This window comes from Sander lucioperca, chromosome 21 (genome assembly GCF_008315115.2).
Source record: "Sander lucioperca isolate FBNREF2018 chromosome 21, SLUC_FBN_1.2, whole genome shotgun sequence".
NCBI lineage: Eukaryota > Metazoa > Chordata > Actinopteri > Perciformes > Percidae > Sander > Sander lucioperca.
In genome coordinates, this window is record NC_050193.1 from 3,804,441 (window position 1) to 3,830,451 (window position 26,011).

A 26,011-nucleotide genomic window follows, 5' to 3' on the forward strand; every position below is an offset into this window, starting at 1 on the left:
TTTAAATATACACAAGCACCCACATTGGGGAGGGGGTCGGGGGGGGGCTATCTGCTGTGGATAAAAGACATCCCTTATCAGCTTCTTCATAGAGGAGCTGGGAATGAAGGCATTTACTCATATGAAAGAGGCAGCTTTTGAAGATAAGCCGAGAGAGACGGAGCTCAACTAAGCTTTCAGATTGGACTGGGCCTAGAGAAGGAACAGAGGAGGATGGGAAAAAAACAGAGGATGGGTGGATGGATGGATGGGCGGGTGGATAATGGATGGGTAGATTGTTGATGAAGTGATGGGAATATGGTGCAGGCTCTTATTGGGTGCTGTGTTGTGCTTTGAGGCAGATGCGTGCCTACAGAGGAGAAGTGCTTGGCTTTTGTCTGCCATGGAAGTGCTTACATAAAGCGTATTTTCAGAGGATGTGGGTGTGAAAGCTATTGTGTTGACCCCGGTATTCTGTCTGTGCTGGCGTGCACATGAGTGTCTATACCTTCTGTCTATCCCTGTGCTCGTAGCTGGCCCTGTCTGCACAGCAAGCTGGCACATCTTCTCCGCTGCGCTGGGCTGTGAGCCGCGCTAGAATAACCCACTTCAAAGAGACCCATTGTCACACACTAATGTGGCAAACAGCAGCTAGCGCCACAAAAATCAGCACACACTGAGACTGGATATTCCCTCTGAGATGGAGCAGGAAGGGTGGCGTGGGAGGGGATGAAGAGCAGGGAGAGAGAGAGGTTTGTTCATAAACACACTGCTGTGCCAACATTAATCATGCAGACTCTCATAAAATCATTAGAGCTGATCATTCCCAGTCAGGCTCTCTCCACAACGGCTCAGTACTGACGAAAAGAAGCGAGAATGCCAATTTCTTTAGGAGATGTAAGCCAACTCACAATTACACTCAGACACCTTTGTAGTGCAAAACATCAACGTGAAGAAGTGAAACAGCTGAACTTAACAGCAGGTGACTTGAGATGCATTTATGTACAAAGCTTGTACATAGTCGATGCGTTTCATATATAATTATGTTTGTGCACCCAAAAACACCCACTGTATATTAATGTACTAAAAACTGTATTTTATCAACTCATTTATGTATATTCATATTCAGTTTGTGTGTACTCACTGCAGTGCCATTACACAACAATGTTATACCACTGATTGCATTTAAATGTATGTCTGTGTGAACAAAAATGCCTGCTATTTGTGTCTGTGATTTTTCATTAGATTTTTCTGTATCATAAGTGTGTTCTTCTGTGCACGAGCTCTGCCAATTTGTACGTCTCCATGTGTGTGTGTGTGTGTGTGTGTGTTTTTGTACAGAAAATATTTACTATTTAAATTGGAGATTGCGTTTCGTGTGTGTGTGTGTGTGTACACAGGAAATGCAAACCATATGTTGTGGTGACTGCATTTCGTCAATTGATTTACGTATATTCATTTGCTGTTCAGGCAGAGCAATTCAGAGCTGAGATCTACTTTTTGTGTATGTTAGTTTACAAATAAATTATAATTTATGTATTGCGATTTTCCAATTATTTAAACATTTCATAAAACCCATACAATTTTGACCACATAAATGAGAAGTCTATTTACATATATTATTTAAGAGCGAGGAGAATTTGTGTTTCTCAACTGACTTTTTTTTTTTTACTGCTGTTTACAACTAATGTAAACAAACATTTTACAGAAAACATAAATAACTTGTTTAGTGTTATTCCGTTTTATTTTTTTAAATAGCTGTTAATCAATTTAAAAGATATGAGAAATAACAACTTTTAATTTTGCTGTTTTCTGGTGGTACGGCAGCTCTTTACGTTTAGATTACAGCTTTTTCGTGGATCGGACATTCATTTCCAGCAACTGTGATTAATCCGGCGAGCGGTTGGCTTTTAAACGCTCATGAGATGGCATGTACAGGCGGAGGTCAGCATCCCGACAGCTAACAAAGAGCTGCAGCAAAGACGGCCATTAGAGCTGGATCAGCGAGTCTTATGTTTACACTTACCACCATTTACACACTAGCTGCACTCTTATTATGCGCATTGGACCCTGGAGTATTGCAGGTTGGTGGTCAGGCCACCAGGTTCTGATGGCTGGAGTTGACTGTGAAATCAATGGCCTTTGTTACTCTCTCAGCTGCTGATCCTCCTCATGCTTGGAGAGCTGGGGTGGTTATATAGAGAGTCTGGTCTAATGACTTACAAATACACTTGAGACAGAGCGAGAACTGAGAACCACAGGAGAGAATAAGAGGGAGATATCCTTTAAGTTGTATTGCCTTTATGTTTCAATACTCTATTTCTGTCTCAGTTTAAAGCTCTCTCTCTCTTTGTCTGCTCTCTTTTTTCTTTATGCGCTCCTTCTCATGCTTCAGTCTGTCGCACTTAACGGCCTTTAACTCTTCTCTCGCTCATTTAAATCAAGGTTGGAGAATGGAGTGGAGGAGAAGTCGCCCACTTCAGTTGAGAGCTGCCTTACCTGCTAAAGACCGATGAATAAACAAACACATACACACACATACAGCCCCGGGGCGATGATGATGGGCTGCTGCTTCCCTTCAAGGTCTCCATCTTTGGCCCAGGGAATGAGAGGCTAAGTGGTAAGGTAATGGTAAGGCTTTGGTGCCGAGTGCAGCGCGGGACCATTTCTCATGTTGTCAGAGCTCCTGCTGGGCCTCACATATGCCTGCAGCTCTCAGCCTCCAGAAGCCTTCACTTCACCAGGCGGCCCAATCAAACCCATGCTGTCACTTCAGTGAAATGACTCAAACTGTCACTCACACACGGGCATTTTCCCCATAGGGGGGCCCAGAGGCTGGAAAAGGGTCACATACGAACTGTGAATATAAACGCTGTATGTGCAAAAGCAGATACATGTCCTTTCTGTCACAATACAAATCACACACATATGAATAGCCTCCACTACAGAGGGCATACAAGGGTGTGTATAAAAACAAAGAAAAGGATCTCTTGAATATCTATGGGCTCAGGAAAACTGGTACGGAAAAAGGTAATGTTTCAGTGACTTCATTAACTTGTGACCTCTGCTCTTTGCTGAACTCTGACCTGTCTGAAAGGCGCCTGCAGGTCATGTAGAAAGGTCTAATTATTGTCACTGCAGCAGTCCACCCACTTACCCTGCTCTCTAAGCCCTTCTGAATACAATTCACGCACAAAAGTCCACCCTAAAACACTCAAAACACATTTACACACAAAATGTGTAAATGAACAAATGTGTGTGCAAATGAGTTTACCAAAGAGCAGGAAAGAGACAAGAGAAAAGTAGGCAAAAAAACCATAAAAGTAAAATGTCTGTGTTGATGTAAATTCCTGTTTTGGAATCACATCAAGGTCTTCGTTCCATATTTAAAAGAGAACTCCACCGACTTAGCATTGCACTTCTGTAACGTTGTGGACAAAATTGATGCAGCAGAATCAGATATATCATCTTTTTTTATTCCATGCTTGTCAAAATTATAAATGACTTGGATGCAGGCACATCTGGCTGTAGATATTTTAAATGTAGAATTATATATATTTTTAAAATATATATTATAAATTTTTCTTATATTCTTTGTGTATATTTTGTTTCATGTCTGAAACCATATTTATGCTACTGCCTGTCTTGGCCAGGACAATCTTGAAAATTAGATTTTTAATCTCAGTGAGTCTTTACCCCTGGTTTAATGAAGGTGGAACTAAAACCTGGCATGAGGAGCAGACTACAGAGGTCTGGAAAGCTAACTTCTTTCTAACTCCACTCCCCCAGATGTTTTTTCCTTTTTAAACTTGCACAAAATGCATCCGACTCTTTTGTGCAGCTCCCTCTGGAGCTACAAAAGGCTTTATACAACTTTTGTTCTCATGTGCAGGTGTGTAAAATTGATGGAATTCCCCTTTAACAAAATGCAAACATACAGAAAGAAATATGTCAGAGAAGAGTCAGACATTGGTATTTTTCCACAAAAGCCTAAAAAAATGGAGTATGTGCTGCCATAAGACACATTGCATTATGAGTAGAAGGTGTGACTCATGCTCGAGTACCAGCACTTCATTACAAAATGATTCCTGGAAAGCACTGAAGATCAGAGGTTGATGATGATATACAACATTGTGAGCTTCCATGAATGGAATCCTCCTTTAAACTCTCTTCACTTCATGGACTGATCTCTACAGGAAAAGATAAAACAAGATCAAAAATAGTCATGAAAGCAAGACTAAAAAAATTGAGTTATGGAGTGATAACACGCCCCACTGTTCCTGTTTGCTGGAAGCAATGGCTGACTGGCACATTGAAATGAAAAAGAGCCACAGAAATACATCGACTACTGCATGAAAGTGGTATGGAACTTCACACGAGTGAGACAACATAAAAGAATGCAGTAAGATGAGAAACAATAAATACAAAATAATATATTATACAGTTAGTATGAGACATTTCTCTCATTCCCACAGGAGTTTCTGCTGAGATGATGCAGAGTAATAGGACCTGAGGTAATGAAAAATAAAAAAAAGTCAGTTTGACTACATATTTGTCATTCGAGTTGAGGTGTTTGTTGAGCTAATAGAGCACTAGGTTATTTGTCTCTGCTGTGTGTGTGTGAGAAAATGTGACAGAGATAAGGTAGAAATGGGTTGAGCGGGAGCTGTAGAGCTGCCACCTTCATCCCACTGGCCCACGAGGGATGAACAAAGAGACAGCAGGCACAGGAGATCCATCCATCATAACGTCTCATTCCCTCTCACACTTTGCTTTTGCATGCATGTGTACACGTACACATACACGTATACACACACACACACACACACACACAGTGTCAGTCCAGACAGAAGCCCACAGCTGCATTAACCAAAAAGACCAAAGCAAATCACACACTCGAGGAAGAGCTTGTTCGTCTGAGAGGCTGATGGTGCAGATGTGGAGTTGGTGGGAAGTGGACCAAAACCCTCTGTTCAACAGTGCTGCCTTTAAATTAACCCCCTCCTTTACACTCCCTCCACCTGCACAACCACTTCAATCAGCCGGCTCTTGCTCCCTACTGCTTGGGAACCCCTCCAGCCTCTACACATTAAAGCTGGAACCAAGGTCAAGTGGACACAGACATCTCAAGGTCCATGACTGCCTGTTGGGCTATATATAATACTGTATATACTGTACTGTACATATGCTATCATTATGCCTGTCTACTACCAAGAAACAACACTGCTATTTAATGGGATTCTACGTATTTTCATTAATCTCTCACAGAGCTGCTTTCAGGGAGTGGCCAGCCCCCACACAATGGTCTCAGACTGTAACCCTAACCCCATGTAATTAGCCCTGTTCAAGCTTGGGACCCTGTTTAGCGCAGATTACCCCTGCTTCCCATGCATTCCCGCCCCCCACCTCAGATCCTGCAGATAAAAAAAGGAGTGGAAGAGGAAGAATGGCACCCACTCCCAGAGGGACAGGCCTGTAATCAGCCCTCCCACAGCCCCACAACCTGTCTCCTGCCTGCATGGGGGGACGGCAGGGGGTCATGGATGGGTGGATGAAGTGAGACAAGGTTGAGCCCACACCACCAGCTCTTTTTCCTCCTCACCTGCAATAGTGAATAGGAACAGAGCCCTGCCTCTCAGAAAGCAGCAACACGGTGAATAATCATGGCGGTCATAAAGTAACGGCTGTTATCTGGTACTCAGAAGAAGCCGATGCAGCCACAGAGCTCCCCTGTGACCCACACCAAGTGGCTTTTAAGATGACATAATGGCAGTGCTGAAATCAGCACAAGACAAAGACCTGAGTAGTTAGGGCTTCACTTGACAGTAGAGCTGCACTTTTACCAGCTGACTGAAAGGGCGAGAGGGACAGATCACGGACATGAGAGGAACAAAGACAACATTTCAGCCAAACACATCAACGCTGAAGGCTTTGGTGCCCCATGTGCATCCATCCTCTTTGGCGGAGGGAATAGGAGGTTGCGTTTGGGAAAAGTAAATATCTGGAGAAATGCTAATGTGGCATCCATTTGCATGAGTCATTGGCCCATGCGCCGAAGCCATTTTAAGAGCACCGATATCTCAAAGCACCCCACAACCTCCCTTAGGAAGATCCATCACATTCACAGGCCTGGTGTACCTTTGTGTGTTTTGAGTATATAACCATTAAACATCCAAGTCAGTAAACAAGACTATCAGCATATTCCCTTTAGATCTTTGTTATAATCTCATCCTTTTTACTTTTACCTTTTCCTCCGTCTTCTATTTCTTCGTCTCTGAAATGTAAGGAAGGACTCAAAGCTCAGTTCACCCAGAAAAAAAGATATGTAAGTATAGTTGCATTTTGGCAGGAGAAAAGAGAAGATTGAGCCATGGCTATAAATCAGTGTTTCAGGTTAAGCACAGCGGTGCAGGTCCATCCCTCAGCTCAGCCCACACAAAAAAAATGTACACCTTTATTCTCAGATATAATCAGAGATGAGATGAAGTTCATTATCCAAATGAAGTAAAGAAGTTCTCTATTCTGGATTTAGTGGGTCTCTTTTCTCTCAAAAGTATCAAATATAATCAAGATTATTTTTTCCATCCTTAAAAACCCTCTTACTTTAATAAGGCAAGGCATGGTAATCAATTGTATTAATAAAAAAAAAAAATGAACTGTCTGAAGCCTCTCAAATTTGAAAATAAATGTTTATTGATTATTTTAGAAGCATGTCTGACTATATTATCAAGAAAAGATGCAAACAATATTCCAAAAAAAAAAAAATAATTTTATTTTATAAAAAATAAAAATCATTTAGAGACCGTGCTATTCAGTGATCCATGCGCATAACCTCCCATAACTCTGTTTCACACTATCAAATCAATATTGCTTTACAAATAGCCAATAATTCCAGCACAATCAATTTTTAGAAAAACTGTTTTTGCTGATGGAGGTAACCGTTCATTTCCATTTATAGATACCCGGTGACGGTGACATGCAGGTCAGATTTCTGTAGGCTTTTATTTATTTTTTAACATTCGAAATGCTTCGGACTTTCTGACTTTTCAGAAGAGACACATTTCACATTATCAATATTATTTTACCAAAGAAATAAGCTTTATTTTTCCAATATAAAAATAAACTGCCAGCTACTGAGGAATGAGGAGGAATGAGGAGGAATAAGGAGGCTGAGGTGTCCGTAACTCCGCACCAGTCAGGACGCACATATTTGGATTTCAGTATCTTATTTGAGCTCCATATAACTTGATCGATACAGTTCAAATTCTGCAGTGACCATGTGGCGTGTAAACGACTACATGACCGAGGCTATTGATAAATTCCACACGATATGCAATCATAAAACTCTCTTTGAACGCGTGCGCGCCAGAATTTATACTTCATCCGTATTTTTAATAGGCTATTCCTGCAACGACTTTCAGCCCGCCTGTTCTTCTCAATACTGTATTTGAATGTCAGATACTTTATGTGTTTTGGATGACAGAATGAGATGCTTAAAGACAATTTATTTCTAATAGTACGGCTGCAACATTTCTATAACATCCATGGACCTAAGCCGTGGTTTTTCTGATATCCTTCATAAATGCATCATACGGATTACTAAAGTTAGCACAGCCACATCACCGCCGATAAATAGTGGAGTATTTGTTTGTATTATGTTTAACACTTACCGATCAGCATCGTGCGTCCAGGACCGTATTCGCGTCTCTCCAGCTCGGCGTGTCACCGTGCGTAAAAACCGATACAATTTTACGCACTTTTATCCCCAGAGAGAGAGGACATGCACGACGCACAGGTGCGAACGGGAAGCGTCCTGTAGTTGTAAAGAGCCTCAGAATCTATCGGTTCCGACTGACTTGTTCCCCTCTCTTGTCACTGTAACATCTATTTCTTTGCGATACTGTATCCTTTTTTCCTCCTCTTTTGGTGACCAATCCCCGAGAAATCTCAGATCCTATCGATGCGCATTATCCTCAGTTAAATCCTATTGCTCGTGCTGCTTTCCGCTTGGCCTGAAGGAGGCGAGGAATGGGGCTGTTGGAGAGGGCTGGCTGTAATTGCCTGTTCCTTCTCTCTCTCTCCCTCTCTCTCTCTCTCGGAGTCCTCTTTCCTTGTCATCTCTTCCACTGTGTAGTCCTACCTCTTTCTCTCTCCTCCTCTCAGTGAGCACGTTTTTTTTTTTAACTTGACATGAATGCACAGAAGGGGAATGCACAGAAGGGGATATCACCTGCTATTTCTTCCACAGTCTTCATACCTGTACAACTTGGCACCGCATTAGCCCTCTTGTCAAACTTATCATCTTACAGGTCAGCACCGTAACTGATGGTTGAGTCATATGTATGCCCTGCCATGCAGCCAAAGAAGATAGCGGAAAAAGAAAAACACCAGGTGCAGCAGGAAGTTGTGAAAGGCTTCAGGTAGCAGAAGCATGATAGGAGCACTGTAAACATGAAATGAAAGAAAAGAATATTTTCTGAAACAGGTTTCCATTCGTGCTCTCATAAGGATGATTTGTGTGCATTTGTCAAGGCAGCTACCTTGTGTGCACAGCAGTGTGAGTATGAGCGACAGGAGAGTGACTGCGAGTGATGGTTTCTCACAGGCATCTCTCTTGCCAGTCTGCTCCTCATTTGTGTCTCTTGTTGTCGATGCATAATTTGGTGAAGCTGACACATATTCGGGGATTTGGAATTGGCTCAAGAGCACAGAGAGCCTGCTCGAATTAAATATCTGTTTGTCGAATGGTGTGTGTGTGTGTGTGTGTGTGTGTGTGTGTGTGTGTGTGTGTGTGTGTGTGTGTGTGTGTGTGTGTGTGTAAGCATAGATAGTGGGCTGAAGAGCCTTGGTGCAATGCTAAGCTGTCCTGGAGCTACGCCAAAGCACATCTCCCAGGGTGCTATCAGGAACTTAATTACAGCATTAAATTGCTCCCTCTCTGCCTCTCTCGTTCACTTCCTCTTTTCTCCCCCTTACTCTTCCTCTCTCTCCCCTTCTTTTCCCTTTTCTCCCCCTTACTCCTCCTCTCTTTCCTCTCTTCAAACTGTATCCATCTAATCTTACACTGTCTTTCTCTGCCTTTATCTCTTGTTGCACTTTTCCCCCTCTCTTGCACTTGCTGGTTTGGCAGAAATGCCTGCTGGTGCTCCTGTGTTCATGTCATCATTGTGGGAAAAGGCCTTTATTGTTCCTGACCACTGTGCAACCAGTCATAATAAAGGTTCATCTGCTGTCGCTATTGTGCTATTAAATTGTCTAATTTTATAGTTGCATATCAATAACCCAGCCATGATGCTGTTTATCAGTTTGTTGTGGTGTAGTTAGAGTGCTTTTCCACAGGGTTACACTGCAAGTGTAAAAGTGGAGCGTGGAGCAGTGAGGGCTGGTAGAGATCAGATTGCTGATGGAGAGCTCCCCTTAAACATGAAATATTGCCTCTGACAGAGTGTTATGTGGAGTGTGAGCTACCTTTCCCCTCCTAATTCAGGTTTCTGTTCATCGCCTTTCACCGAGACAGCAGTGGACCCAGAAACTCTGTCCTGGGGCAGAGTGGAGGACACGGGGGCAGCTGGGCTGTCCCACTGCCTCATGCCAACCATCAGCCTGCTGGCTGGCACGCCAAAGCCGGGGCTAATTAGAAACACAGGAATGGCTCCAAGCTTTACATCAGTCAGCCTCATCCAAGATGATTTGTTATAACCCATTTGTTCTATATGTTAAAAGACAGCCACTTCACTAGAGTAGGAATACAATCTCTGTGGTCCATGTTACCTTTGCAACATTGTTCATTTTACAACCCTGTCTCGAAGAAATAACATTTTTATACTACTAATTTGCAACAGCAAATATGTTTTGCGTAATACATAATGCAGCTGGGTTACCACAATCTTTCTGTAGCCGTAACCAAAGTGCTTTTGCTGCCTAAACTAAAAGCCACAAGTGGATGTCTCTGGTGTCAGAGTCCTGTACTTTGGATGCCCACCCTGATCCCTATGGCTTACATGCGGTACAAATGTAGCACTTCCTATACTAGAAAAATGTTGCCAGGGAACATAATCCAGGCATTATTGTGGTACTGAGTTTTGAAATTATATCCTTCTTAAAACAACTAAGCAAGTTATTGGAAAAAACATGTGAATCACAAAATTAGCTCACCTCACTGCAGATAATCTTTTAAGACTTCATACTAAATCGACTGATTTGCCAACATGCAAAAAACATAATGCAACATACTAGGCATGGGCCGGTTACCGTTTTCAAGGTATACCACGGTTTGAAAAAGTCAAGGTTTCAAAACCACTAACATTTTCTGTCATACCGTTCCTAACGTATGAGCTGTTTTTTATGAGTCTTCAAGGAGAGAAACTGCAGTTTAGTAGTCCATCCCCCTGCCAGTGTGTAGTGTGTTTAAAAATAAAATACATTGTGTATTTTAAAGCTGTAATTGCAATACCGCAATACCGTCAGAATTGTATACCGGCCCATGCCTACAACATAAAGTGCATATCCCGAGCTTGCTCCTTAGGATAATAAATAAAACTGCGATAATTTGACCTTTAAACGGTGTCATGGTAATATATATGATTTTATCATACTTGCTTATTTCAAGTTGCCATGGTGAAAGTACTGTAATGCATGTTAGGTCAGCACAAATAATCTCCAAAATGATTGTTTCTCTTCATGAGTTAGGAGGGAGATAGCAAACACACGACTCTGTTAATACTAATGGTATTTACTGAGTTGCAGAGAGCCGAGTATCTAGTGATGAGTGACGGACCCTGGAGAGAAGAGAAGGTCAACTTTCACACTCAAGTCTTACGAAATTGTGTAGTCTTTCCACAACTCAGTACTTTTCTGCTCAGCTAAAGCCCTTTAGATGTCTGCAAATACTAGCATGATTCAATGCTGGATTTCAATACAAGAACTGAAGTGAAACATTTGTGATAAATGTGGTCTGTTTACATCTTATGTATGATTTGGGAATGGGAAGGTAAGGTGGAAACTACAAGACGAGGTGAGCGGCTTGTAATCATCATGCAGTGTGCACGTTCACTGTTGCGTGCCGGCGCTGTCACCACAGTGGGCCGGGTTGATTTGGGGTGGATGGGCTGTGGGTCGGGTGGGGGTATAGATGGGTGGGAGAGTGGCGGGGGGTGCTGCGGGACAGCGTGACAGTGAGACTTGAGGGGAGGAAAGAAGTGGAAGCGTGAAATATGGAGATAGCTGCTGTCACCTGAGAAAATGACAGTGCCGTGTAAGTTTAATACCATGCAACATCGTTTTAGCAGTGGCATCTGGGCATTTCAACACCCACCTCCCCTCCCTCTTTTGCCTACATTCTCCTCACATACCCCAACTTGCATCAGTCATTAACAGATGGCAACAAACCCCCCAGAAATCCTCTCTCTGGTACTGATGTAAAGTTCATCTGGCAGTCTCTCAGGAGCAGCCTGATCAATACCTGTCAAGGCGCGACAGCCTCCTAATATCCACCTTTTTGTTTTCCAATATGCGGCGGGAAATCAAGAGCGTGAAAAGAGTGACACAGCTGTTTTTGATGAGCTGGTGCGTACGAGAGTGTGGGAATGTGGGTGTGGGAGTTGTGTGATATACTGAACAAGATATGCTGTGGCCACTCCTCTGTGTTAATGGATATTGATGCACAACTGTAGATTATCTTTTTTATTCTGATGACCATCAGAAGTCATCTTCTGTAAAAAAAAAAATAAAAATAGCAGGACAGTTCACAGTATACGTTCGTGGCGTTCACCATAAATACAACAAAATATTCAACATGCACACAGCCAGGCTTTATGAGCTTCTGCTTTATAGGAACTTCTGACAAATGCAAATGTGTTTGGAAATGGGGTTTTCTGATCCCAACCACAAGCTGGGATGTAATGAGTGACAGGCAAATTTATGAACAAGCAAAGAGGAAAGCTAGCCCTGCCTCTTTCTCTGCTGTTCCAAGCCACCGGCCTCCTCAATTAGAGCTGGCGCCGCCACTGCCAACCTGCCGCTGAGGCCTGACTAGGTAATGACTGGCAGCAGCACACAAGGCAAAGAGCCATCTATCTTTCTCCCTGACTACCCCTCTTCCTCTCTCTCTCTCTCTCTCTAAACTAACAATTTTCCTTTCTCGCTCTGTCAGTTCCCCCCTCTCTTAAGTAACAGCTTTCAGTCTCCCTCTTTTCTCTAAACCATAAGCTCTTGCTTTTTCTCCCTCTGTTACATAACATCTTCGTCTAAAGTAAACTCTGGACATTTTTCCTTCTCTTTATCACACTCTCTTCTTTTTGAAAATCTGACACTAAGCTCTCATTCTCTAAATTGACACCTTTCTATATCCCTCTCTCAGTCGCTTCAGCAATTTGTTTACTTCATTGGCATATTTTTTTCCACTTCACTATCTTTCACTAGACCAAAATCTCTCCGTCTCCCCACACTATTCACACCCTCTTTCTCTGACAAACAAACAAATGAATTGAAAAGCATTGGGAGGGAACGCCCTCGGAGCATAACGACTTGGCTGTCTACCTGACTGACTGACAGAGAGACTAACTAACAGAAAGACTGACAGGAGGTTGGAGGAGGACTGGGAGAGTTGACTGCAGCTAAAGTAATCTGAAGATGGGTGGACAAAAAAAGACAGTTGCTGATGGGTTACAGTGTAAGATGCCTAGTCATGTAAAAGCACTTGAAGGCAACAGCGTGTGTTTTAGATGATTAGCTATCTTGATCAACTTGCACATGAGAAAATTATTCTTTTGTCCCTGAAAGACTCTGTAGCAACAAGCATTATTTCAAAAGAGATACAAAAAATAAATAAAAGTAAGAGTTTGCTTCACCCTTGTGTATCGTTAAGATTGGCTTTACATCCTCATTGTTTGATTGTTGCGTAATTAACCATTTTTTTTATTTTTTCTGGGCACCTGGCTAGCTCACCTGGTAGAGCAGGCGCCCATATATAGCGGTTTACTCCTCAACGCAGCGGCCGCGGGTTTGACTCCGACCTGTGGCCCTTTACTGCAGGTCAGTCCCCCTCTCTCTCTCCTTTTGTGTCTTCAGCTGTCCTGTATAAATAAAGGCCTAAAATGCCCACAATATATATATATATATATATATATATATATATATATATATATATATATATATATTTCCTTCTTTTTTTTCTTTTCTTCTGACCTTAGGAATTTACCTGATGGTCTAAGACCGAAACGTTGTATTTTTCTAAATAAATTATTGCTTGCGTAATGGTCAGTGTGCAGGACTTTCTCTAAGCTTTTGATCTGCTACTTTTGATCATATCCTACACACCTGCCCGACAAAAGAGGTGTGCAAAAAAGCTTTCCTACGTCTTCTGACCTTATTAAAACCCATAATGTAGAAAAGTAATGAATCGTTAAGTCTTCCCTTTGCCACAAACAAAACACATTTGATGGTGATAAAATAAAGACGTGAGCATAAAGCCTTGTTAATACACCAAATAATCAAATATTCCATGTTTTATATCCTTCATCAAATATACTTTTCTTTTGTTTGCCAAAAAGAAATGTACAGTAGGTTATCCTATATAGTTTTAGGTCAATTAGACCCCAGAGAAAGTCTCTCTAAACAGTTTAATAAATAATGTATCAATGTTTCATAAATAAGACTCCCAATTGTAAGAACATTTGGTTTGCCTGGTTGTGAAAAATCCATTTGGCTATCGTTCTCTTTCATTATTTAATTCACCACTACCTACCTTCTGTAAAAGAGCTGAACAGCATCGGACCAAACAACATTTATTAACAAGTTATGACTGCAACATTTACAACTCAGGTGTAGATCTTCCTCCTTTGTCTTTTTAGATAGCTCACTCTAATAATTCACTCACATCTGGAGTTCTAAATTTTGAAGTAATAAGTAAATAAATGTATTTTGGTTTTGATGCTCTGCAGCTCTTTTACAGAACTCAAGTGGTGATGTGACTGATGAATTAAAGAGTTGGATAAAAAGACAAGCAAGATATACTGGATGACATTTTTAACAACCTGGTAACTCAAATATTATTCTTACAAATGGCTTATACTTGATCTATAAAGCAGCAATAAATAATTAATGAGGCCATATTATTGTAAGTAATAACTATACATGATACATTGCCAGGCCTGTCAGTTTTGCTTATGAGTAAGATTTTATATGTACAGATAACATAAGGTTTTGATTCACCAGGCTTCCCCTGTTAACATAAGACGTGATTGTTGTGGGCGATGGCTGGCGAGACTGGATGCAGCCAACATTCCCTGTGCAGTAAACTGTTCCAAAAATAACCCTGACTACAGCAGATATGTTGAGCTGATAATATTTGAAATTCTTGAACTAATGCACTTAAAACCACTAACATCTGACTGTTACTAAAAGGTCTTCTTATTGCAGATGATGTCATCACCTAGTGTCACTTGACACATTGTGTTTCTTTAACAAATGGAGCAGATAGTGTCAAATACCTCGATTATGCAAGTTAACCCCAGAGCTGGGAGATGCTGTCATCTCAGCATGACACTGCAGAGGAGCTCTGTGTGTGTGTGTGTGTGTGTGTGTGTGTGTGTGTGTGTGTGTTTGTGTGTGTGTGTGTGTGTGAGAGAGAGAGAGAGAGAGAGAGAGAGAGAGAGAGAGAGAGTGTTGTCCTTGTAAGCTGTGCCACCTGCACATTCCTCATCTCATCAGAACACAGGAGAGGACGCCCCATTTAGCATCACTGTCACATATGGTTTCACAGACAGACAAACACAAGAAGAGACAGAGTGAAAGTGTGTGTATGTGTGTGTGTGTGTGTGTGTGTGTGAGAGAGAGAGAGAGAGGGAGAGAAAGAGAGTTGTAAGGAGGGGAAGACGGTTTCCCTAACATAAATAAATCATCACTGTGTATCGTTGCCTTGGTTGGATTCACAGGATGATGGAAGATGAAGGAGGAGATCGGGATGAGGAGGATGTGAGGGAGAGCAAAACAGATCAGCTGGAGTGGGGAAACTGCGGGCTGAGGGGAACGAAAGGCAGGTGGGAATCGTAATGTCTGCTTCATGCTTCAAGTGGAATAGAAAACACAAGAGCGTCTGCAGTCATACTGACGTAACTGCTGCCAAGAATAACCGGACACTTTGGCTGAATGGAAGATTTGTGTGAAAGCTCATGCACACAATTAAATATTGTAATGTGAAAATGTCTGCATGTATTTGGTTTTATGCTGAACTTGCCCCCCTCCTGTGCTTTGCCATCTGTGAAAGGCTTGCAGAAATAACAACTCACTGCTGTTGTCTTCCTTGGAAGGTTATGGTTTTGCATAACTGTAACACATTATGAGTATTCCAAGGCAGAGGTTCTTTTAGAGGCTGTTATTCACAGTGTCCAAAACAGTGATTTTTCTTTTTTTAAACTAAGACAGTTTGCCATGAAATCTGTTATGGATATTCATTGTCCCATACTTTGACCCTTTCCAATGCCCTGGTTTCTCAATGACCAACACTTTGGCCCATGACAATGTATCTTGAGAAAAAGTAAAAGGATTTCTATGAAATCTGCTGCATGTTCCCCAGATGATGAATCATTATGGGTCAGGTGACCCCTGACCTTTTGGAATCCCTCAGGAAGTATGTCAGCTTTCCACACATTTAAACATTAAGGTAAAATTAGTCTCACATTGTGGACCATCTCCACAGCTGCGGAGTAAGGCCTGGCTACTCAACACATACATTTTGGGAAAGGAGAAAAAAACGCTCTGAGTTGTTTGCATTTCTTTAAACCAATCACAATGGTCTTGGGCGGTGCTAATCTCCGGATGCAGCGATGGTACATCGCAATCCCCACCAGTCGGTCCCAAAACATCCCAGTTAGATAGTAAATGCTGTAAAAAAATGTTTTCTTTACAACCATTCACAGAAAGAACTAAGCAGGCCTGCCTTGTTGCACAATTCAAATGTTCTTCAAAATTTGCAATTTTCAGTGTATAGCTTGCTTGTTCGAGGTTTGTTGTTGTTTCCCGAAGCGAACAGAGTTTAAGAACGACAACACACGGAGAGCGTAAGGCGAGGGACATCCGGCACGGAAATGTACTTCTGTTGATCCAGACTAAGATCAAATATACAGATTTCAATCAGGCAAAATTTTATCACAACATTCAGGTCCCAAAATGATAACCCATTTTGATTTTAATGACCCAACGGCTTTTTCTTTGCCCACTCTTCAATGGCAAATGTTTTGCCCAAGAATAGCATCAAGAGTCCTGCTGTAGATAAGCACGACACAGCTTTTGAGTTATAGCTCATTGCCTGCTTCCACTTGTTGATATCACAACTGCAACAAGAGACCGATGCATCATACGTGATCAGATGGATTATTTAATTATTCCCTAACAGTAACTTTGTTTACATTCTTTCATTTACCTTTTGATATGAGTGACTTGAATTTGAGATTATTCTGCAGTCGCTGCATTCATGCTGTTTCATTTCCTTGTGATAGAGAGCGTGGTGAGCAGGAGGTTTGCAACTCTGTTTTCATCACTTCAACAATCTCTACAAGTCCAAACCTTGTAGGAGAAAACACAAGCCGCCCATGCTGACTAATCATCCTCATGTGGTATCTCCGTAGCCGCTGCAGCCCTGACGTAGCTACATGCTATACTGTAACACTTTAATGCACAACTATAAATCAACCTTAAGTATGCCCCTTGTTTTTTTCATTTTTGTTATTATTTTCATTTCCAGTGTGTGACTCAGTGTGGTAAACTGTAACTCTTCATTCTTTCACTCTCCCTCTCCCGAGGCCAAGAGAGTGACTAATGCTGTACAATGAATGAATAATGCTGGATTGTACTTTTATTCTTTAATTGCTGCTTTGGCACTCCAAATAGTAATTAAAGGGGGTTATACATTAAATTCTTTTTTCAGAGTGAGTTCAGCTGCGTTGATGCACATAAGAAAGAATCTGAAAGGGAATAGTGTTACATTTTAGCCTTGTAATGCATTTTTGTTACTGTAGGGTTCAGACTATCTTGGCATACATTCATGAGCAATTCTTAAAGGCAGAAATGGACAACAAACAATTTGCTGTGTATTGTCAGGTCGATGTAGAGCTCCTGTGTGAGTTATATGGAAAATACGGGAAAGATTAAAGTGACAACAGCAGTGTTGGGAAGGATACTTTCAAAACGTATTCCATTACAGAATACAGAATACATGCCCAAAAATGTAATTTGTAACGTATTCCGTTACGTTACTCAATCTGAATAACGTATTCTGAATACTTGGATTAGGCCTACTTCCACATTGAATTGCATTTTATAAGTGTAGGAATGCGGCCATCACATACAGCTTACTAAACAGGCCTATTCTGGTGTGTTCTTCTGTTCCAACTGGCTGAATGTGTACCTGAACAAGCAAATAGATTTTTGTATTTGTAGTCCCGAACTGCATACTACAAAAATCTAATCTAAGCTACCACAAGCTAATTTTAGCTAATGTTAGCCAGCATGTCAAACGGGGCTAGTCAGTCTTTCAACGGCTCTGGAGCTAGTAAATCAGCACGTAGGAGAATGTAAAGTCACGTGTCAACTATAAAATGGCAAGGTGACCAGTAAAACTACAGCAGATGACTACCCTTGGCTAATTAAACAAAATAACTTACTTTAAGATGCTTCTTCAGGTTGGAGGTGGAATAATTTGGACGCTGAAAGGAGGTTGGTTGCTGGCAAGCAGAGGTTGCACTGCACAGTTATATTTCGTTCTCCCTGTTCTTTCTTTAATGTGAAATGCTGTTTGAATTTCCAAGATAGAAACGCATTCCTGCCCTGGCTCTGTTGTGCCGGTTCCGGCTCCATCTCTACCTCTATCAGTGATCACGCAAATAGCTCATTTTTTTGTTTTCATATTGGGGCTTCTGGGAAATGCATTCAGTTGCCTTAAGTTATTCAGAGAGTGAATAAACTCGTGAAACAGAGAAGTATCGTCATGTAATCCATTGATTTCAATCTAAATACCAACTATTTAAATTGTAACTGTAACGGAATACAGTTACTCATAATTTGTATTCTGAATACTTAACGCTGGTACATGTATTCCGTTACTCCCCAACACTGGACAACAGCCAAGTTGACTGACATTGAATAAATGATCATCTTCTGCTTTAGTGCTCTACTATAACAGACAAACATTGCATGAGGCCAAAATCAATCTCTTATTTATTATCAGTGGAGTGTCTTGGGGCTGTACATTACCACATATACGACTCTTGCTTTCTTGTATTTGCAGGGTTACTCGTGTTCACACATACTGATGAGAGTGCCCTGGTCTATGAAGTAATAAAAAGAACAGAAAAATAAACTACATAAATGTCTACACATGCTTTCAAATGTTCTAGCTTTTATTGCTTTAAGGCTACAAATGAAAAACATTAACCATGTCTTTCACTTTTAATTTGGATATGGTAATGAGTAAAATCAAGGTAGAAACAAAGGGCTAATCATTTCTGATAATACATGTTGATTGAGTATACATTATATAAATATAAAGACTGGATATATTTAAGCACAGCACTCATAAAAATATTTTTACAGTTTGGTGGTATTCACCTTGAAGAGCTTGTCTTTGGGTCCAATAAATAATACAACAAGGCAGTGGATGTGAGCATGCTTGTTGACTCAGATAAAGGAAAGCAGAGTCATTGCAGTGGCAGAATGCTGCTTTGTACACTAAAGATAAGGCTATTCAGAGTTGAAAGCAAGGTCTTTCACATAATACATGTGGCTAGTGACCGTCCTCACAATCAGCAAGGTCAACTTAGCATTTATCTAAAGTGAAGGTAAGGAAGACAATATATGAGGTATCTTAAACACTAAACTATGACAGCTAAACCACTTGTGGGCGCATTTGTTTACCATTTGTATTTGTTTAATGAAAGGATGAGCATTACATTGGCATGGTTTGCATGTGCAGTTTTTTTAACAAGGCTTTGTGCTTTAGAGGAGCATCTGTGGAAATATTGTACACTTGAAACCGCCACCGAGACACATTATGGCTGTAGTGTGGTTACTGTGTTCTACACATCAAAAATGACAGAAAAATCAGAGTACTACAAAGAAGCAAAGAAGCTCTCTGGCATTCTCCATCAGATTTACACAATGTGGCAGTATGGAAGCAGACCATCAGACAGAGGATGGAAAAAGAGGCATAGGGAGGAGAAACAGCTATGATTTGAGATGCAGTTCAATCTTAAGGGACGAGAGGGGATATTGAAGGTGAGAGGGGAAAGAAATCCACTGAGAGGTATGCACTGAGCCACGGATGGCCTAGTGGAAACACTGGGGTTTCGCTCTTCCCTGGAAATATGACAGCGTCTGACGCACCTGATGTTCCAGGCCTGGAAAATCTGTAAAAGAAAGGGGCCATAAATGTGAAAGGCTATAGGGTTTGGACCTTGGAAAAACCCTGTATATGCATGCTGTATCTCCCTGCCCTCTCCCTTCACACCAACAGGAAGTTAAAGCCCCACCCGGCCCATAACCTCACTCTGCCCCGTTTGTGAAGGCCTGCTGGGAGAAATTACTCTGGAGAAAATAAGGCCCTACTGTAAATCACTTAATCTTCCTTTATCAATCCTTCAGCAATCTAACTATGTTGGACTGTAATTGTCAGAATGTGATGTTCTTTTATTTGACACTAATTTGTGAAACACGTACAGACAGTGATATTATTTTATTTAGTGATATTATACTTGCACTATACAGTATATCTTGTTTAAATGTATGTAAAATTGTATGTTTGGTATTTTATGTATATGTTGTGATCGTTGTATGTGGACCCCAGGAAGAGTAGCTGCTACACTGTTAGCAGCTAATGGGGATCCAAATAAAGGAAAAAGGAATAAGGAATAATCATGTACAGGTTAGGCACCTTGATAAAAATAATGATTTTGGTTTGGCATATTACGTTTTGAGATCAAATTTAATTCAATAACACATATATAAAAAAAATATTAATCACTTAATTGAACAGTTAATCAGACCAGCTGCATCAGGTATACCAAGAAAAAACAATTTTCATACAGTATTTTGTGTATGAAAAGCAGTTTGAAAAAGATCTGGTCTTGTATTAAACTATTTTAATTTTCTTAATATTTCTTTTTTTGCATAAAATATTGCCTGCATTCACCAAACAAAGTATTGGCTAAACATAACGTATTGAGTTAATAATAGACTAAATTACTTTTTAAACTCTCTTATTGTAGTGGAGGCTGCTCTCTGTGTCTATGCCATGATCAGGTTGGACCCACCTGTGTGTATTTGTGTCCATGTTTGTGTCTGTGGTCATGTTTGGTTGTGGCAACTAAAGCATGTGGAGTTAAAGAAAATGGCATGATCCTAAAGGTCTAGAACCAGGTATGCTAAGATTCATTTCACTGCCATTCAACCGGAAGAAATATCACAGCAGTCGTGGCCTGCACCCAATGTCACTGTGTGTGTGTCTGTCTGTCTGTCTGTGTGACTCCTTATGTACATTTGTGTGTGCGTGCCAAGGTGTTGTGCGTCTTGTCTGTGCTGTGCCAGGCGGGGCTGTGGTTTTTGCCTCTGCTATTGTGAGGACGCATCACCATGCTGCCATCCTGTTTTTCCCATCACATCCACCACCCACCCCCAACCCCCACCAGCCTGACTGCCTGCTCGTCCCTGCACGCCGGGTCACATGGTTGCTGTGGGGCGGTTTCACGTTCTATCATTTCCCGTGGCTGACTGTCGGGGCAGATCAGGGTGCCACACAAGTCTAATGCTGACAAGCTGAGACAGCTCCGCTCTGACTGGGAGGGGTTTACTGGACTGAGCACAATCTGCAAACACCATCCCCTACTCCGCAAAAACACACACACACACACACACACACACACACACACACACTGTAAAGAACAATCCACATAGCAACAGTGTGTAAGCATCACTGTGCAAACCCCGTGTGTATGCATGCATAACTGTGTCACTACAGTACGTAAGTATGAGTCCTACCAGAGGACATAATAGTGAATTATAAAGCTGGCTGTATTTTTTGTGGTAAAAAAACATTATTATTATTACAAACATTATTATTTGATAATTGTTGGCAAAACCAGTAAAAGCACAAGTCATTTTTAATGTTTGGATGGTGCAGACTGTCTAGTCGCCTTGCTACGGGTCAAAAAATAGACAAAATATGACCGACTATCACTATGGACAGCACAAGGCCCACTAGCAGATAAACACAAATCAAATATATCAGAGGAAGGACAAATAAATAAATAAACTATAGAGCCACAAAGGAAGGCATTGAGAGGCAGTGAGAGAATGAGCTGTGTCACTGGAATCTAGCCGAGGCTGTTTCAAATTGCGATGTGGATTGGAGGATGCAATGGCCTGTTATCTGGACTATGTCACATCTTACACCTGCACACCATCTGTGTGTGTGTGTGTGTGTGTGTGTGTGTGTGTAACTGTGAGCCTGTGTGTGTGCATGCTGATGTGGACCTACGTGTGTGTGTGTGTGTGTGTGTGTGTGTTTGTGTATGTGTGTGTGTGTGTGTGTGTGTACACATGTAAACTCATCATCAAGAAGATCCGGGACTGACGCATGCCTGGGGTATGTGCACGCACGGAGACAGACATGGTTATATATGATAAAATGCCTGTTAAAATGAGACAGAGCAAGTGTTAGGGTAAAGAGCGGGGGCCGACGAGAAGACACGGAATAAGAAACTGTTTGACAGAAACAGGCTAACAGTGTGGAGAGGAAGAAAGCGCAGGAGAGACTGACAAACAGAAGAGTACGAATAATAGATAGAGGCAGTGGCAGGGAGTCAATGTGATGGCGAGACAATAGACAGATAGACAAGCTCTGTCAGGGGGCGGGGGATGATGAGCAGGCACAGGGAAAAGGCACCTTTTTGTTCAAAGTAGCAAAACGGAGCGTCTGAAGCTCTCTTGCCCTTACAGCTCTCTCCCACTCACAGCACACTATGTATGTAAATACTCAACTCACTTTAGTCTATAATGCCATCAAGCCCTACCATTATTAATTCAATATTATTGATTAATTGGTTTGAAGAGAGGGCAGTAAGATAGTGATGTTGGAGTGTTTATATTGATTAGTTTTCACTCTTTCTGTCCTCTTAAAGCCTTTCGCGCTCTCAGGCTGTGGACTGAAGGAGGGATGGTGGCATTTTACACAACTAAATGCTTCCATTTACATGATGGGTATCAAATGAAGTAGGAAAGAAAGGTATCAAATGAAGTATGAATGGTTTTGGTATCACTTTAAGGGTACTGGAATTGGTGCTGATATATACTCATATAGGGACATGTACATAGGATTGTCCAATGCTACAAACCATAGCATTTAAATAGCCTGAGCCAGAGATCTTCAACAGGAGGTCCGCAAAATATGTCTGAAAATATACATTAACATGAATCCAACATATTATTAGCAAAGATAAATCGGCCTATTCGTAAAAAAACAACAACCTCAACAACATTAATGATAGGATTACTGGCCTGTAGGTAAGGTAGCCACTATGGTAGCCATCCACAGATACAGGTAAGCTTCTGGATTCACTATGCCTTCCACACGTGTGTTTGAGATAAAACATGATGATATATGAATATGTAAATAATTATTATTTTAATAGCTTAGTATTGTAGGGCACCATGAAAAGGTATGTGTAAAGGCTTTAGGCCACCCTACACATTATTGTAAGACTAGTTTACCATGCAACTTAATTTCATACAATATGTAGTAGAGAGGTCCCAGCTTGTCTCTCTTTACGGTTAGGGGTCCTTGGCCTAAAAAACATTGAAGACCCCTGGCCTAAGCTATAGAGATAGAACTCAATAGGAAAACACACACACACACACACACACACACACACACACACACACACACATACACACAGAACAATGCAAATCACAAACAATGAAAGTATAAAAATACCATAAACACGTAAAACGATTTGAACTATGATTATGTTTAGGCAACTAAAACCCCTAGTTAGGAAAAAGTTTGTGATAACAGTTAAAAAAGTGAATTTGCAAGTCTGGAATGGGCCTCGAGCTCCAGTCTTCTGCATGAAAGTCAGATACTTCCTGCACGGGAACTAAATGTTGTCACTGGACGTACATTGTGACCTGCAGAAGTGTCTGGCTGTTTGGCTTGGTAGCCAAAGATTTTAACCTAGACCTAAACATACACACTTGATTATTAGTCTTCGTTGGTGGCCGTATATAACCTGGAAATAGGCCTGATAGGGTAATTTGGGGAGGAAATTTCTCTTTCCCCTTGCTGCCCATACTTGATCTCTATGAAAGGATATTCACGACAACGTTTTCAGATGGGATTACATCAGACAGAATCAAATCAATAATACATGGCTTATGTGTACTTATTTGGGGGGCTTTGACCTGAAAGTGTTTGTGAACTCAGAGTGTACACACTGTGCATATTTTATTAAAGTATTGATGTTTGATAAATTAAAAGATAGTCCGTGCTGTATATTGTGAAAAACAATGCACTGAGAGTGTAGAGAGTGACCGGTTGGCCTGAGGGAGATTGGGAGGCAAGGAGAAATTAAAACTACATCTCTCCACCAACTTCTCAGGCTCATTGCTCAGCTCCACTTCAGTTATGAAGCATAAGATGAAGGCACGGTGACCAGTGGCCTCTTCTGACGAGTGTCTGATAAATCTGACTGGTGGGAAATGAATGGTGCAGCATGACACAGCGAGTCACAGTGACACACTGTACACGCCACAATCACCACACTGCAGCGTGGCATCTGCCAGCCATTTAAATGCGGCTCTTGACAAGCCGGGATGGAAGAGGAAACAGGAAAAGACGCTTTTCTGAAAAATGACTCAAAATCATTTTCATGGCAATGTTCGAGAAGGGAGAGAAATAGTGGTAAGGGAGAGCAAAAACTGTGGGTATGATAGTGTGTCATGACATGAAGCCGCACAATTGCTTCATCTTTTAAGCAGCTGGAAGTCCTTTCCTTGATTACGGCTCTGGAAGTAGAGTGGGATGCAGATTCGAGAGACAGAGTGGAGAAGAAAGGATGGGAAGTGCTACGTGATGAACAACGACTTTATTTACTCTTCAGGTCTCACATGCAACTGAGGACCTTTCTTCCTCTTTTAATCAAAAAAACTGACCAATTCCTGGGTAAAGCAGAACCAAACAGATCAGCCAGTGCAGGGCTTGGCAGGAATGTCACAGGAACACGACCACTTTGGCAGGTATATTCTCAGTGGGGAATAACATGGGGAGGGGGAAGTGGGATTTGTGTATCCCAGGGGGAAGTCGAGGTGGCTGGGGACGTTGTTGCCATGCTCCTGTGAGATTTCCACTGTGTATTCTGGGATTGTGCCCTTCCTGTGTGCCTCTCACATCCCTACAGGGTGCCAAGGCCATTATTGACCTGTGTGTGTGTGTGTGTGTGTGTGTGTGTGTGTTTGTCTCCCAGACGTTCAGAGCTATTGTTGGCCTGTCTTTTGTACCAATTTTCTGATAGATTACTCTGGAAAGCGCCACAACAAACAAGACCATGGTTTGAAAGAGATTATTCATCTTTACTTTTCGTGGGATTCTAATCCAGGGATTTATTAGTATGTCTGTTTCTCTGACCAGGGAAACGGTTTATTACCTGGAAAACCAGGACGAGAGAAACATGTTATATTCATGAACAACACACTACCGAACCTTGACACGGCCTTCAATGTATTGGTCGGGATAATAATGCTCGATTTACTTTGCACTTGAGAGCCCATTTTTAATACAAATGTCCATCCTGGCAGTGAACCCATAACGTATAGGCTCTCTGTGCCATAAGAGATCTGGAAAGTATGTTGATAATAGGAAGAATGTGGTAGGAAAAATGAAATCAGGTTTTATATGCTGGATAAGAGAAAGGATAAGAGGTGATTTCAGACCTCTTTTGCTGTGGTGTAAGTTCTCTGACAGGATAGAAGGGATTGACTCTGAGTTAATAAAACACACACACACACACACACACACATATATATATATATATATATATATATGGAAACATAGGCTTTGCTGGCTAATCCAGGCTAGCTCCAGCAGGCCTATAGGGGGCTAGTCTAATCCTGTTATCAGGCCCAACAGATGCTGTTGACAGAACAATAAGCAGGGGGCCAGTATGGCAGCGCGGCCCAGAGGAGGTCATGAGCCAAACTCAGCACAGCAGCAGCAGGATCGCTGGCTGGCTGAAGCGAGCTTGACTTACCACTGGTCACACACACTGGCTCTCACAGGCTGAACACTTTACTGCGACAGCCGTTCACAGTGATTTGTTTCCTGGTATGCAAATCCCATTTTCCTTTGTCTGCACTGTCAGAGGGTGCAGAGTGTGACACATCTAAAGCTGGGAACTGACCTGAAGAATACAAAAAAATATATATTGAGCCCAGTCGTCACGGACACGGATGTTTTTTAATCTGGATGGTGAGAAAGGTAAATACATTAAATAAATCATGGAGACTACAAAGGTCTGCATAGGCAATCCCCCAAAATCTGGCAAAACATGAATTTTTTAGTACCTAACCAAAATAGAAATATACGTTTGCAATTCTCTCACCATTGGCACAACACTGCATTTTCAGTTTTCAGGCTTTTTATGTTATTTCTCCTGCTCCTCAGTGAAAAAAATGGTCACAATTCCAGACTTAACTCTGACAGGCACATTCAAACAGGAACAACTGGCGACAACTGGTCTAGAGGGCAAAATATTTGAATCTTTGGACATTACACTGTTTGATTTATGTCCCAACTGTCAACTGCAACAGGCTCAGACCACATACTTAATTCCCACATGGTGCAATTAGTCATGACATCCAAATCTAGCCATTATTAGCCCAAAAGTCCTAATATTTCCACTTTAGAACAGCAACACTTATGTAGTTTTGTGAAAAAGGTATGTACCTTTTACACTAGTTTGGGTTTCTTGGTGTTTTAATAAAGCTGTGA

General features: G+C 41.5%; 1 protein-coding gene across 6 annotated transcripts in view; it reads right to left on the bottom strand.

Annotated features, from left to right (window-relative positions):
• znf385c (zinc finger protein 385C) overlaps positions 1–26,011 on the bottom strand; it is a 151,454-nt gene that overhangs the window by 39,143 nt on the left and 86,300 nt on the right. The window contains exon 1 of one of the 6 annotated variants that reach the window (XM_031312625.2): positions 7,650–8,061. The exons of 4 other annotated variants lie outside the window; for them this stretch is intronic. In XM_031312625.2, the coding sequence (XP_031168485.1) occupies positions 7,650–7,659 (10 nt within the window). In that variant the 5' untranslated portion in view covers positions 7,660–8,061. Of the gene's footprint in view, positions 1–7,649; positions 8,062–26,011 lie in introns of those variants that run through there. One more of the 6 variants, XM_035997013.1, reaches the window with a different exon arrangement.